General features: G+C 42.2%; 1 protein-coding gene across 1 annotated transcript in view; it reads left to right on the top strand.

The window, feature by feature from the left end:
- sspo (SCO-spondin) overlaps window positions 1-13,271 on the top strand; it is a 237,670-nt gene extending 224,399 nt beyond the window's left edge. Inside the window, exons 104-105 of the mRNA XM_060922454.1 lie at window positions 9,297-9,447; window positions 13,115-13,271. Coding sequence (XP_060778437.1) covers window positions 9,297-9,447; window positions 13,115-13,137 — 174 coding nt within the window. The 3' untranslated portion in view covers window positions 13,138-13,271. The remainder of the gene's footprint in view (window positions 1-9,296; window positions 9,448-13,114) is intronic.
- Window positions 13,272-13,820: the final 549 nt, after the last annotated feature.

Genomic DNA, 13,820 nt, shown 5'->3' with positions numbered 1-13,820 from the left:
GTGAAATTAGAGTCAGGTGTTTTCAATCAATGGGATGACAATCAGGTGTGAGTGGGCACCCTGTTTTATTTAAAGAACAGGGATCTATCAAAGTCTGATCTTCACAACACATGTTTGTGGAAGTGTATCATGGCACGAACAAAGGAGATTTCTGAGGACCTCAGAAAAAGCGTTGTTGATGCTCATCAGGCTGGAAAAGGTTACAAAACTATCTCTAAAGAGTTTGGACTCCACCACTCCACACTCAGACAGATTGTGTACAAATGGAGGAACTTCAAGACCATTGTTACCCTCCCCAGTAGTGGTCGACCAACAAAGATCACTCCAAGGGCAAGGCGTGTAATAGTCGGCGAGGCCACAAAGGACCCTAGGGTAACTTCTAAGCAACTGAAGGCCTCTCTCACATTGGCTAATGTTCATGAGTCTACCATCAGGAGAACACTGAACAACAATGGTGTGCATGGCAGGGTTGCAAGGAGAAAGCCACTGCTCTCCAAAAAGAACATTGCTGCTCGATCATGTGGACAAGCCAGAAGGCTATTGGAAAAATGTTTTGTGGACAGATGAGACCAAAATAGAACCTTTTGGTTTAAATGAGAAGAGTTCTGTTTGGAAAAAGGAAAACACCACATTTCAGCATAAGAATCTTATCCCTTCAGTGAAGCATGGTGGTAGTAGTATCATGGTTTGGGCCTGTTTTGCTGTATCTGGGCCAGGACAGCTTGCCATCATTGATGGAACAATGAATTCTGAATTATACCAGTGAATTCTAAAGGAAAATGTCAGGACATCTGTCCATGAACTGAATCTCAAGAGAAGGTGGGTCATGCAGCAAGACAATGACCCTAAGCACACAAGTTGTTCTATCAAAGAATGGTTAAAGAATAAAGTTAATGTTTTGGAATGGCCAAATCAAAGTCCTGACCTTAATCCAATTGAAATGTTGTGGAAGGACCTAAAGCGAGCAGTTCATGTGAGGAAACCCACCAACATCCCAGAGTTGAAGCTGTTCTGTACAGAGGAATGGGCTAAAATTCCTCCAAGCCGGTGTGCAGGCCTGATTAACAGTTAGCGGAAACGTTTAGTTGCAGTTATTGCTGCACAAGGGGGTCACACCAGATACTGAAAGCAAAGGTTCACATACTTTTGCCACTCATAGATATGCAATATTGGATCATTTTCCTCAGTAAATAAATGACCAAGTATAATATTTTTGTCTCATTTGTTTAACTGGGTTCTCTTTATCTACTTTTAGGACTTGTGTGAAAATCTGATGATGTTTTAGGTCATATTTATGCAGAAATATAGAAAATTCTAAAGGGTTCACAAACTTTCAAGCACCACTGTAAACTCAAGATATCATATCCTATAGGTTCAAAACAAACCCAAAGATTGCAAACTATGTTACTGCGTAGCAGTCAGTCTTTTTACTGTGATCACCATGTCATTCCTCTCGTAAACATAATAAGACTTGACTAACTATTTGAAGGAACTATGAGAGAATTTGGAGAAATTGATATTTTACTCTGTACTTTAAATGTATAGACTGTTAACCAATGGGGAAAAATGTTGGGAGATGCCAGATTTGAGATATTCTTGTCCTAAGTCATCCATCAGTGATCTAATTTGATCTGATCTAATCAAATGATCCTGACTCTCTGAACCTGCATTTTTGTAAAATTAACTTTAAAGGGCTGATGACACGAACATGACTCTATGCAATTTCTTAAATAAACTATACAACATGGCAAACATGTTAGATTTCTGTTATAATTACGTGAAAAGAAGCTGTTGTTACACAAATATCCAACTTTTAATTGCACAGCGCAAAAAAACTGGGTCCGTGGCTCGTGGCCATGTTGTGACGTCAGTGGAAGAACACGCTGCGGTTCACTGGCTGTTGTACTCTGGTTCTATTCAATGGAAATGGCGCATGAAAACGCCGGTGAACTCTCTAGTGCTAACTCTTCCTCTTCTGGGAGTCTAGAATTGTGTTGATCTCTTCCGAATAGAATCTATGATAGCCTACCCTCTTTACCCTTTGCCTCTTGTTGCTAGGCGGCAGTTACATGAAAGCCGCAAGCTTTCACAAGCAAATACATGACTGATATCACGCCGACTTTATGATTACATTTATGATTATCATGTAGAATCTATAGCTCTACGTACCTTTATCTTATGTCGTTTCACAACACATGTTCTGACAGGAGGACTGTCTTTGGATCCAGCATAGCTACTAGTAGACCCCCTCCGGAATACTGGCAGTGTTGCCAGATTGGGAGGTTTCCCGCCCAGTTGGGCGGTTTCAAGTGCATTTTGGTGGGTTTTGAACATATTTTGGGCTGGAAAACGTCAGCAGTATCTGTTGCCAAATACTGCTGACGTTTTCCAGCCCAAAATATGTTCAAAACCCACCAAAATGCACTTGAAACCGCTCAACTGGGCGGGAAACCTCCCAATCTGGCAACACTGTGTAGGCACTGCTGATGTTAGTAACACACATTTGTGATGAACTGAACACCCAAGAGATTCTTTTAAGCTGGGAAGGGTGTCAAAACAATCCAAATCGAAGTGTTCAGAGCACAGGACGGATGTTGGTGAGGGCTCCCACTTGTCACGAGTGCGCCTGACTTGCTTCACCCACTTCGCATGCAGCTTGGGATCTCTGGGAAACTTGAATAAACTTACCCCATCCTTGTAGGTTTTGGAGCAAAAGCCGGCAACACAACGCGAAGGCATAATAACTAATATATATATATAATGTGTAATAATAATACTAATAATGACAAACTGAACACCTGTCGCATCAACAACAAACTGGTAAGTTAGGAGGAAGGTTCTTTCGCTGACGTCATATAGCTCCTCCTCCTCTTTCGTCTCCTGGGTGCTGCAGCCCTGTCAAATTTGCCCAAATAGCCGCGTTTTTTATCATAACTTGTAAAATAGGCGCCTTCGTGAATTAATATATGGCTCATCGGGAATTACTTTTTATGTTATAAAACATCGCCAAAGATGTCAAAAACCTGTCATCAGCACTTTAAAAGAAAATAGTGAATGAAAGTTCATCTCGGCTCTCCTTCTGGTTACAAATGATGTAAAGATTGTGTGTTCACAAAATAGCCCCCCCAAACTCTATTTATATCAGGGCTTTGAACCAGAATTTTTTTCCTATTGGTTCGTTCCGAACAGAAACGGAATTTTAACGTTTCCGGTTTTGGGTTCCACCATTAAATAGACGTTCCCGAACCGGTTAGAACAAAAAAATTTCGTTCCCGGAACGGTTAATTACGTTCCCTGTCAGCTGTTTAACAAATGGCTATAAAATTATGTCTCTGTCTCATCCAGCTTAAGCCAAATGTAGGCTAATTCTATTACAACCTTCATTAAATAAGACAAGAAATAATTCAAAACAATTATTATTTCAAATGTTGGCGATTTGGATTCTCAGTATGTCTTCCCATCTACACAAACAGAAAAAGTGCCAAAAATGAAAGATAATTCGTTTAGTGTGTTACCAAAGGCTAGTCAGGCCCTATAGAGGGCTACCGCATGACGTCACCGCGCCGCGAGATTTTGTTAGGCGCCATATTGGAAGACCAAGTACACATCTATGCAAGTACATACATACATAAAACAAACTACACCTGAAATGTAGCCAGGGCCGGTTCTGCCCTAATCTGGACCCGGGTGCAACATCGCGCAACCCCCCCCCCCAAAAAAAACCCCCACCAGTCTAAATCAGGACAACCATCACATAACTATAAACATTTTATATCAACTATTTTAACTAAATGGGCTATAATAAATAAGCCTGCAGGCAGCCACGGCGGGCTGCCTCAGAAAAGTAACCATTTGTCCTACCTTAAAACTCGTTTTGCATTTTCTGCCTCCTTTTTTGTATTTTCAACCCTCCGTTTATTTTCTTTCCTTTTCTGAAAACCCGATTTGTGTCCAGACATTTTGTTCTGCTACCAATGAACTAACTCGTCAGGTCTCGTCTCTCGAGCCCGCGATGATTCCCGTGGGAAAGGCAACAATTGATACATTTTTACAAACAGCCAATAGGGAGGTTGCATCGTTCAGGCTCTTCTTTGCTCAGACACTCAGTAATGCACTTATTCACTAGCAGTCCACCTTCCCGCTCTCTCCATTCAGTCAGCGAACGTCACACAGGAAGTGAACCCCAGCGGGTCATAGAAACTTGCGCAGGAGAAGAATGGCTTTTTTATTTGTAGGCTACGGAAACTTTGAGGAACGAAATAAAAACCGGTATTAACCGGTTACCATTATTTTTAATAAGCGTTTCTGTTCCGGAGCATAAAAAATAATAAAGTTTCTGGTTTCATTTCTGTTCCATGTGAAATAGAAAAAGTTCCCGGTTTTCGTTCCTTGAACCGGTTCAAAGCCCTGCTTTTAATTCTGGAAAAATTGCTCAGTCATTTTTTCCTGTGTATGCACTACAGCACACGCATATCCACCGAGCTGCTCATCAGAAATAGAAGAAATATCTACACTTACTCGAGTTGATCTTTGGCTGGATCAAGTTGAAGTAAAAAAAAAAAAAGGCACCACTCATCAGTGTCGCATTTCTCAAGATTGAAATGAATCGCTGTCCTGAATCATGAATTGAATCATAAATCAAATCACTGTCCTGAAATTGAATCTCTGTCCTGAATCATGAATTGAAATGCTGTCCTGAAATTGAATCGCTGTCCTGAATCATCTGAAACACATAAAATACGCGTGGTATCTCGCAACAAGTTTTACCTCCAAACAGGTAGCCCTAAACTATGGCTGACATGTTTTATCCTGTTTACAGTGGGTGTTCCCACCACGAAAGAGAAACCAATCAAAACTGAAAGAGTGAAAGTGGTCATCATTCCGTGACCACAGGGGCGCCGCTAGAAATCTTGGGCCCTATGGAAGATTACAATTTAGGCCCCCCCGGTAAAATTTTCAAGCGCAAGCAACTGAATTTGAAGTCTGTTTTTGGCTGGCACTTCTACTTTACTATGCATGTGATCAGCTGCCGAGCAAGTTTAGGTGATACAATTATTTGGTATATAAAAATTTTAAATGCAGAACTGTCAGAATTAGGTGGTGTTTACATTAGACCGTATCAGCGGATCATCAGATTAACGTTTTTAAAACAATTCGCGTGCACACAGCAACGCCAATACACGATTCGCGTGCACACAGCAACGCCAATACACGGATACGCTAATCACATGACTAATTAGACGGCACGTCACATGATCCTAGTGCATATCGGGCATGCGCAAGTCACTCACCACTTGCAAGTGGAAGGATGGCAAGCAAACACCTTCTCCAGCAGATAAACACACCTGGCTGTGATGTTCATGTTCTCACTGAATTTAAGTGCCTGAAGGAGGTAAATAAGTTGAAATGTGTAAATAAACCTCAGTGCGGCTCAGCGCTTCCTCCTGCGCTCCAAATCACTCCGCCCTGAACAGCGAGTGCCCTCTGGAGGGTGCGCACTCCGGCCCTGCGCAGCTCACAGAGCGCGCGAGTGAAGCGCACAAGCAGTGATTCGGGACTGAGCCGCTGTGTGTGTGATCCCAACGCCAGCGAATCAGGAAGGTGGATGTCACAGTGATGTTGTCCAATGACGATGTCAGCTAGAGCTCAGCACTGCGTTTCCTCGTTCCTCAATGTTTACACAGCACCAGATCAGATACGAACTGGGTTGAATACGTGGGCCCTGGCGGATTCAAGTTGTTCCGCCTGTGGAGTCGTTTCCCGGCGTTTTAATGTGCACGGACAGTGCATCCGCGACGAAAACGAGACGGATATGGTCTAATGTAAACACCACCTTAGACTGAATAGACTGTTGCCGGTTTAACAGCATCAATTCTTGCACTCCAGCGAGTGTCAGACAAGCTGTGGAGAGAGCAGCCGGTAGTTTCTTTGTATATGGCCCATCGTTCTGGACTGGCACTTACAAATTTGTAAAAACAAATGATGAAGCCAAAAAAAGCTGACACTTCCTCACTTGATCCTGCAGCGTGTACCCCAGCGAGATTTAACACATGAACATTTTGATTGAATGAACTCCATACTAAGTTACCTAAGAATAGTTGCTCATAAAAAAAAGTCTTTTCGTTTTAATGTAAGTCCTAATAGCCTAATGCTGCTTACTGTAGCCTAGCAATTAAAATAGTTTTTAACCCTAAATCCTTTATTCGTGGATTGTATTGCTCACCTCCTTCTCCTAGGATTTGGGTTGAGGGCTGGGGTCCTATTCCTGAGGCTGAATCTGTGTATGTTGAGGGCACCTCATTAGTTTTGAAACCAGTTATTAGCACCAGTATCATGTAGGCTAGCCTAATATTTTTACCTCACGTATTAGCCCAGTAGGCTAGTTTACTGCACAAGTTTAGCTAGTTCTGTGCAGACCTTCTACATTAGTCATCTGATCTTCCATGGCAATAAACGTTAAGTATTTAAATAAAATGACACTGCACTGCTTATTGAAAAGTGTTGTCTTGATATTCCAACTCAGTTAAAATGAAATCTGCTAGTCTATCATTAGCTAGCATGCTGTAATGGCATCGAGTGTCAGTGAATAATAGGCTAGCTTTCTCTGGGAAAAACTCATCTCATCTCATCTCATTATCTCTAGCCGCTTTATCCTGTTCTACAGGGTCGCAGGCAAGCTGGAGCCTATCCCAGCTGACTACGGGCGAAAGGCGGGGTACACCCTGGACAAGTCGCCAGGTCATCACAGGGCTGACAAATAGACACACACAACCATTCACACCTACGGTCAATTTAGAGTCACCAGTTAACCTCACCTGCATGTCTTTGGACTGTGGGGGAAACCGGAGCACCCGGAGGAAACCCACGCGGACACGGGGAGAACATGCAAACTCCACACAGAAAGGCCCTCGCCGGCCACGGGGCTCGAACCCGGACCTTCTTGCTGTGAGGCAACAGCGCTAACCACTACACCACCGTGCCTCCCTCTGGGAAAAACTGAGTCACCAATTGTCGACCCTTTTTCTCCCTTTCAGCTTTCTGCTGCTTCTCCTTCCGTTTTTGATATCCGGACTTCATAATTTATCTCACCACCATCACACCTGCTCCTGCTTAGCAACTTTTAGAATGTTCACCTCTGTTGCGCGCGGAGAGAAACTGCCAGCTGCTGTGAGCTGCGCTAATAGCGGCGCTGTGCACACACGGAGCTACACAGTTCACTGTCCCCACCCACAATCAGACTGTACCATTACTAAAAAGGGAGGAGGGGTGAAATGACTATCATAAATAATTCAAGGAAAATGTGATAGCAAATCATAACTATGTATAATTTGCATATTTTAACAGATGAAATGAAATATTTTATTTCAAAAACTTACACAAGGCAATACTATTAAAATAATATTAATATCCCTCACAGGCCCCCCTGTCAGTGCCAGGCCCTTAGAATCGTCCTAACTTCCCCCCCTAGCGGCGCCCCTGCATGACCATGTGAATAGTTTTTTTTTGACTGCGTAAGTGGGCGCTCAGTGCTCTGACTCTGTTCACTCCTGGCCTCCAGTTACCCTAAAGGCCTCTGCATGCTCTTGCGACAAGACTTTCGCAGATAGCTTTTCGCAGACAGTTGTAATTTATCGTTGAGCGGGGAGTAATAGGCGTGCGAGATGTTATTCACCGCCACAACGCAAGGGGGTGCGAAGTCGCGAAATCGCTAGGAGTAGTTGGTGGGTGTGGTTAGTGGAGTGTTTTTCCTCCGGTTACTTATAATGACTAGAACTGGAGTCGTATAGATGTACGTACTTCCTCATTTCCTCGATCAACCGCTCTTCGTGCTGCTCCATCTTTGCTCATGTTTTTAAAAATGGCAGTCGTGAAAACAAAACAAACCGGGAAAGTAGGGAAGCGGAAGTGCGTGTACAGCGGATGTAGAGTGGACCAATCAGAGCCCTCTTGTCTGCGACGCTGTCTGTGAGGCTTCTGCAGTGGTCACAATTTTTGGGAGGTGCGCGCAGAGCGTCTGCGAAGGTGGGGGGGCTATGCAGACGCTATCTGCGACGCCGTCTGCGAGGACTGGGTTGTCAGCATAAATTGGCCTTAACACCTACAGGATGACTGAGAGGGTCAACTACCCATGTGACCTCAACGACTCTCCATAGGGTTGCTTTTGGTCCACTAGAGGATAAATACCTGGAACTCCCCAGTAGTCAGACAGAACTGAAGAAGCCTTTTGGATGTGAGGTGAAACATCTTCAAGGATTTCAAGCAAGTCCAGTTGCCTTCTTGAGCACCTACGGATTACGATGACATGGATGACTGAGAACCTTCACAGACATAACTCCATGTCCTGTATGTGGTACTATGAAATGCCACAGTAAAATCTTGACATTATCATAGTTCATAGCCTGAAAACCACAAATAACCACTGTGAAACTATAGTATATCTTAGTAAAGCCAGACTAATAAAGGAAGAGTTACAGCAACAGGAAGGCAATAATATTAGGATTTCTGTTTCTGGATCAGTTTGTTTTTTTGACCACATAGTGACTAGGGCCAATAAGACAGTGGGACATCTGGTATAAAATCAGCTGTCCCCCTGAGGGATGCTTTGTGAATACAGACCTCGAGCTCCATGTGTGGGATCAAAAAATCAACACTGACTCACATCATAAATCTGATTTGTCATTGCAAGGTTTCTTCGAGCCAACCATCTAATCTGAGCGATTCTATCTTTGTGTCTGTGTTTGCTGTGACTGTAAAAATATGTTTCAGCTTGGAAAGTCTCTCAAGTTGCCATGGAGACGAGAAGCAGAGCACTTGCAACCATATAAATCTCTTGTTTGTTAGTTTTAACACCAAAAGCACAGCTTGTTTCCATGTTTTCTTCATTCATACTCCCCACAGGACTGTCAATTGAATCCTTGTTCCAGTGTGTCGGAAACGTACAGTAACTCATCCTGAGCATTACTCTAATTTACACCACCTTCTCTCTTTGTCATGCTGAGAGCAGCTCATTCATATGGACGTAAATGTGCCATGAATCTAATATTTGGATTGGTGATGATTGTGGTTTTGCCCTTTCATATTTCTTTCTTCCACTCCCTGTCGTGTCTCTCTCTCTGTCATTTCCAGTGCTTTGTCTCTGTCTTTTGTGCTCTTCTTTCCTTTTCTCCTCCTGTTTATCTTCAGTCAGTTTATCTCCCTGCTCTTGTCTTCACCCCTCACCTTTACATGCTGTCCTTTCTTCTTTTTTATTGCATTATCTGTGTTTGATTCACCTTCCGTGTGTGTGTGTGTGTCAGGAGCCCTACCTACAAGCAATGTGTGACTGCTGCAGTTACAGGCTGGACCCTCAGACTCCTGTGCGCTTCCTCAGCCTGCACTGTTCTAGTGGAGAAAAAGAGCCTGTGGTGCTGCCCATCATACAGAGTTGCGAATGTACCAGCTGTCAGGGTACGTACGGTACAGGCACAGTGTGACCACACAAACACTGAGACATGGCTTAAACCAGTGCTTCTCAAAGTGGGGTGCAGGGACCTCTAGGAGTCCCTGAAATATAGCCAGTGGGTCCATAATATATGATTTTATTTTGTTACAGTGTTGGAAATCTCATTATCATATGAAGAAAGTTATTATATTTAGCGTCCAAGCACAAAAGCCAACTCAGACATAATGTGAAATCATGGAAATTTCAAGAATAGAAAGTCCTACTGCTCTAAAAATATCATTTAAATATTTTAAAAATATTTTTCATGAAATAAATCTGTACTGTGGGGGTTAGTGGAACTTGTTTTACAGTTTAAGAGGTCCCTGGATTTAAAAAACAAACAAAAAACCACGGTGGCACGGTGGTGTAGTGGTTAGCGCTGTCACCTCACAGCAAGAAGGTCCAGATTCGAGCCCCATGGCCAGCGAGGGCCTTTCTGTGCGGAGTTTGCATGTTCTCCCCGTGTCCGCGTGGGTTTCCTCCGGGTGCTCCGGTTTCCCCCACAGTCCAAAGACATGCAGGTTAGGTTAACTGGTGACTCTAAATTGACCGTAGGTGTGAATGTGAGTGTGAATGGTTGTCTGTGTCTGTGTCAGCCCTGTGATGACCTAGCGACTTGTCCAGGGTGTACCCCGCCTTTCGCCCGTAGTCAGCTGGGATAGGCTCCAGCTTGCCCGCGCCCCTGTAGGACAGGATAAAGCGGCTAGAGATAATGAGATGAGACAAAAAACCTTTGAGAACCTCTGGCTTAAACAACTATGTGCAGAAAAATCCACACCATAGTGACGGTATGAGAAATAACTCAACTAATTAGGTTCACTCTGAGATACGAGAGATATAAAGAGACAAGCTTTCTAGAGAAACAATATTTGCACAAGATGCTTGAAATGTTTAAAAACAAGGAAGGGGATATAAAAAGCCTTGATTAGAATGGCTGGCTGGGCCACTGTTGGGCTCCATCAGAGCTTAAAAAACAAACAAACAAAAACAGGTGAATCTGATGTGGTCTTTGCCTATATCGTGACTATTTATTATTACAAGTGCTGCCCAGTACCATGTTTGTGGTTGCCTGGAATCCTATCTGTCAAGGCTAAAAAGCTAATGTAATAAAATGCAGCAAGTTATTTAATTAAGTGCATTTAATAGGATTATGTAGCAAATCATGTGTCTGAACCCTTGACAAAAAGTCAGTAAGTCATTGGCGAACATTTCACCTATGATGTATAGCGTTCTCTCCTTGTGTCACATTTAAAAAATATTATTAGAATTCAGCTAATGCCTTTATTTCATCTCAGTATGTTTAACCGAGGGGTATGGGGCTTGCAGGGAAGTTATATAACCGCCTTGTGCTTGGCTTTATTTTTATCAGTATTTCCACATACGTGAGTGTTCCTGATTCTGATCTGTGCATGCTAATTAATCTGCCTAATAAATAAACTGTTATTTGGTCAGTCAGACAGGTCATTGTGCTTTCGTCGATGTATGTAGTGCAGCAGGTGGTGGGGACTGGAATCAATTAATTGTTAATTAATAGCGGAGCTTCGCGCGTAGAGCAGAGCCCCATACTTAAGAGAATGCATCGACCTGATTTTTGATGGTTGATCGTACGACGTTCGTATGTATGTGTACTACCACAGGGACCCCAATCGTAAGTACAAGGCAACATCTCATAAACACTTGACCACCAGACAACGAAATTTGTATCTTTATTTACATAAGAGAGATGGGTTTTTATCCAGAGCTTACTTTTAATGTGCTTTTTGAAAAATAACATGGGATTATTTACTAACACTCATCTCATCTCATTATCTGTAGCCGCTTTATCCTGTTCTACAGGGTCACAGGCAAGCTGGAGTCTATCCCAGCTGACTACGGGCGAAAGGTGGGGTACACCCTGGACAAGTTGCCAGGTTATCACAGGGCTGACATACGTACAGAAAATATTCATGACAGTTTCATATAAAATTAGCTAAAACAGTTTTATTAGTCCACTAGCTTCGATAGTTTGTCATGTGAGAGCAATCGACGGATATAAGTGCAGGAAAAGTTTTATTAAAAACTAGCTAGCAAACAGATCCAAAACTTAAACAAAGGCAGAGTTGAAAAACAGGCAGTGGTCGAGTGAGGAACAGACTGGATATCAGAAGTAATACAATACTCAGTCCAAAAACACAAACAGGGTCAAAATAAAAAAGCAATGTAAAATACAAGGCTTGGTAACTTCAGACATAGGGTACAGAGCGTATACTTTGCAAAGTCTGTGTGTTACTGTGATTGCACTCTAATCAGGAACAGGTGCATGGTACTTAGTACCAATGCGCATGGATGTGAGTGACGTAACCAGAGAACTGTGTGGCATGTCAAGTTTGATATTCGATGGTAACTATACAGTAATAATGTAAAGTGAAAGTGCTGGTTCACTGCTGTCCACCAGGCACCCAGCAGAGTCACGCCATAATAAATGTCCTGGTGTTTTTTCTGGCGCATGGCATGCAGTGTCAAAGAAAGGAATAAATATGTATTTGTAACTGCAATGTGTATCTCATTTTTGGCATCACTGTCGCAAGACGATGCAGCAATTTACTGACACAAAATACATGACACTACACAATTCAATGGTTCATATGCTATAATATTATTATTCTATTCAGGCTGATTTTGTGCTCTTGCAAATATTTTGCGCTACACTCATCAGGAGTGCCACTTTTAGGCAGTGCCTAAATATCTGTATTAGTATTAGTAATGCTAGTTGCAGCATTGATGTGTCACGTCACCCTGAAGCCATTGAGTTTAAAAAAAATGGAAACGTCTATAAGGAGTAGGATTTTTTTTCTGGTTGTTGAAAATACTTGTCCACTAGGCAACTAAGAATCAAAAAACAAAACAAAAAATGAGTAACCTAAAACCTATTATTATGGGTGCTTGGGCTAGTGATTTGTCCACCGTTGTTCTGCCTTTACCTGTATGACCTGCCCTGTATTTGCTGTAATTAACACCTGCTGAGTGTGTAACTGTCACAAAGCTGACTCAGTAATAGCACATCACACTGAACGTGCTATAATCATTTCAATACTCAAAACATCCACACTTCAGATTTCATATCAGCAGTTCCTGACGTTACACCAAGTCCATAGTTCTACTGTATCCAGGATGTTCACGCTCTGTTGTCGTGACAACCTCTCTCTCCTTCTTTCCATTTACCATCCTGGCTTTTTGCAGAAACTGTACTACTCTCATCATGAGGCATGTTTGCTTTTCAAACATGCGTAATTGTATCAGGGTCTTCCCCTCCCTTCCAGCAATTACACATTAGGCCATTCATCATTGCGCCTGATTGCACTGGCTAACTGAATAGCTGGGCAGTCACTCAGTGGCTCACATTTGTCACTGTGTGGTGTTACAGAGCCATGCTCGCTAGAAACAGGACTGAAAATGAAATAAGCTCTGTGTGTGTGTGTGTGTGTGTGTGTGTGTGTGTGTGTGTGTGTGTGTGTGTGGGGAGAGAGAGGGGTCTGGATCAGTGAAGTAACATTGTTTAGCTCTCACTGGTATACACAAACAGCAGGTGTTACTCGACTTAACGTTTAGCTGCTGATGATTTATTGTTCTTCATTCTTTTTTCTTTCCTCATAGGAGGAGATCTGGCCAAACGTTAAACACTTTTGGAGGAAGTGACAGCTTGGGAAAAGAAAGAAGTGAATCTTTTGAACACCTCCAGTATATTTTGAAGTAGCTTGTAGTCATTATATGACTGAATACTTTTTATAGAGTACTTTCTGAAGCTCTCAGACAAATGTACAGGTTTTAAATTATGGCTTTTATGTCTTAATGTCTTTTATGTATTTTAGTCTCTCTCTCTCACACACACATGCACACATGCACATACACAGACACATTACAAACACTGCAAAAAACTGAATTTGAGGAGAAAATTCCTTAATACTAGTGAAATAATCTTGCTTCATGGACAGAATTTTTCTTGACAAGACATCTTGGAGTAAGTTGGTTACAATCTAGAACTAGTTTTAATAATCTCAGAGTTGGTGTCTTGTATTCTTCTAATAGGAAATGCTAGATCATTTCAACTATATTCAAGATATTCTAACTTGTTAAGAGATCGTTTTTGCAGTGTAGAAGGATACAAGACACCAACTCTGAGATTATTAAAACTAGTTCTAGATTGTAACCAACTTATTCCAAGATGTCTTGTCAAGTAAAATTATCTGTCCATGCAGCAAGATTATTTCACTAGTATTAAGGAATTTTCTCCTCAAATTCATTTTTTTGTAGTGAATAGGTAACACATATATTACAGTATTTTATACTTGATATTAAGTGA

The sequence above is a fragment of the Neoarius graeffei genome, chromosome 5 (assembly GCF_027579695.1).
Source record: "Neoarius graeffei isolate fNeoGra1 chromosome 5, fNeoGra1.pri, whole genome shotgun sequence".
NCBI lineage: Eukaryota > Metazoa > Chordata > Actinopteri > Siluriformes > Ariidae > Neoarius > Neoarius graeffei.
This window is presented reverse-complemented; position numbering and strand designations above follow the sequence as displayed.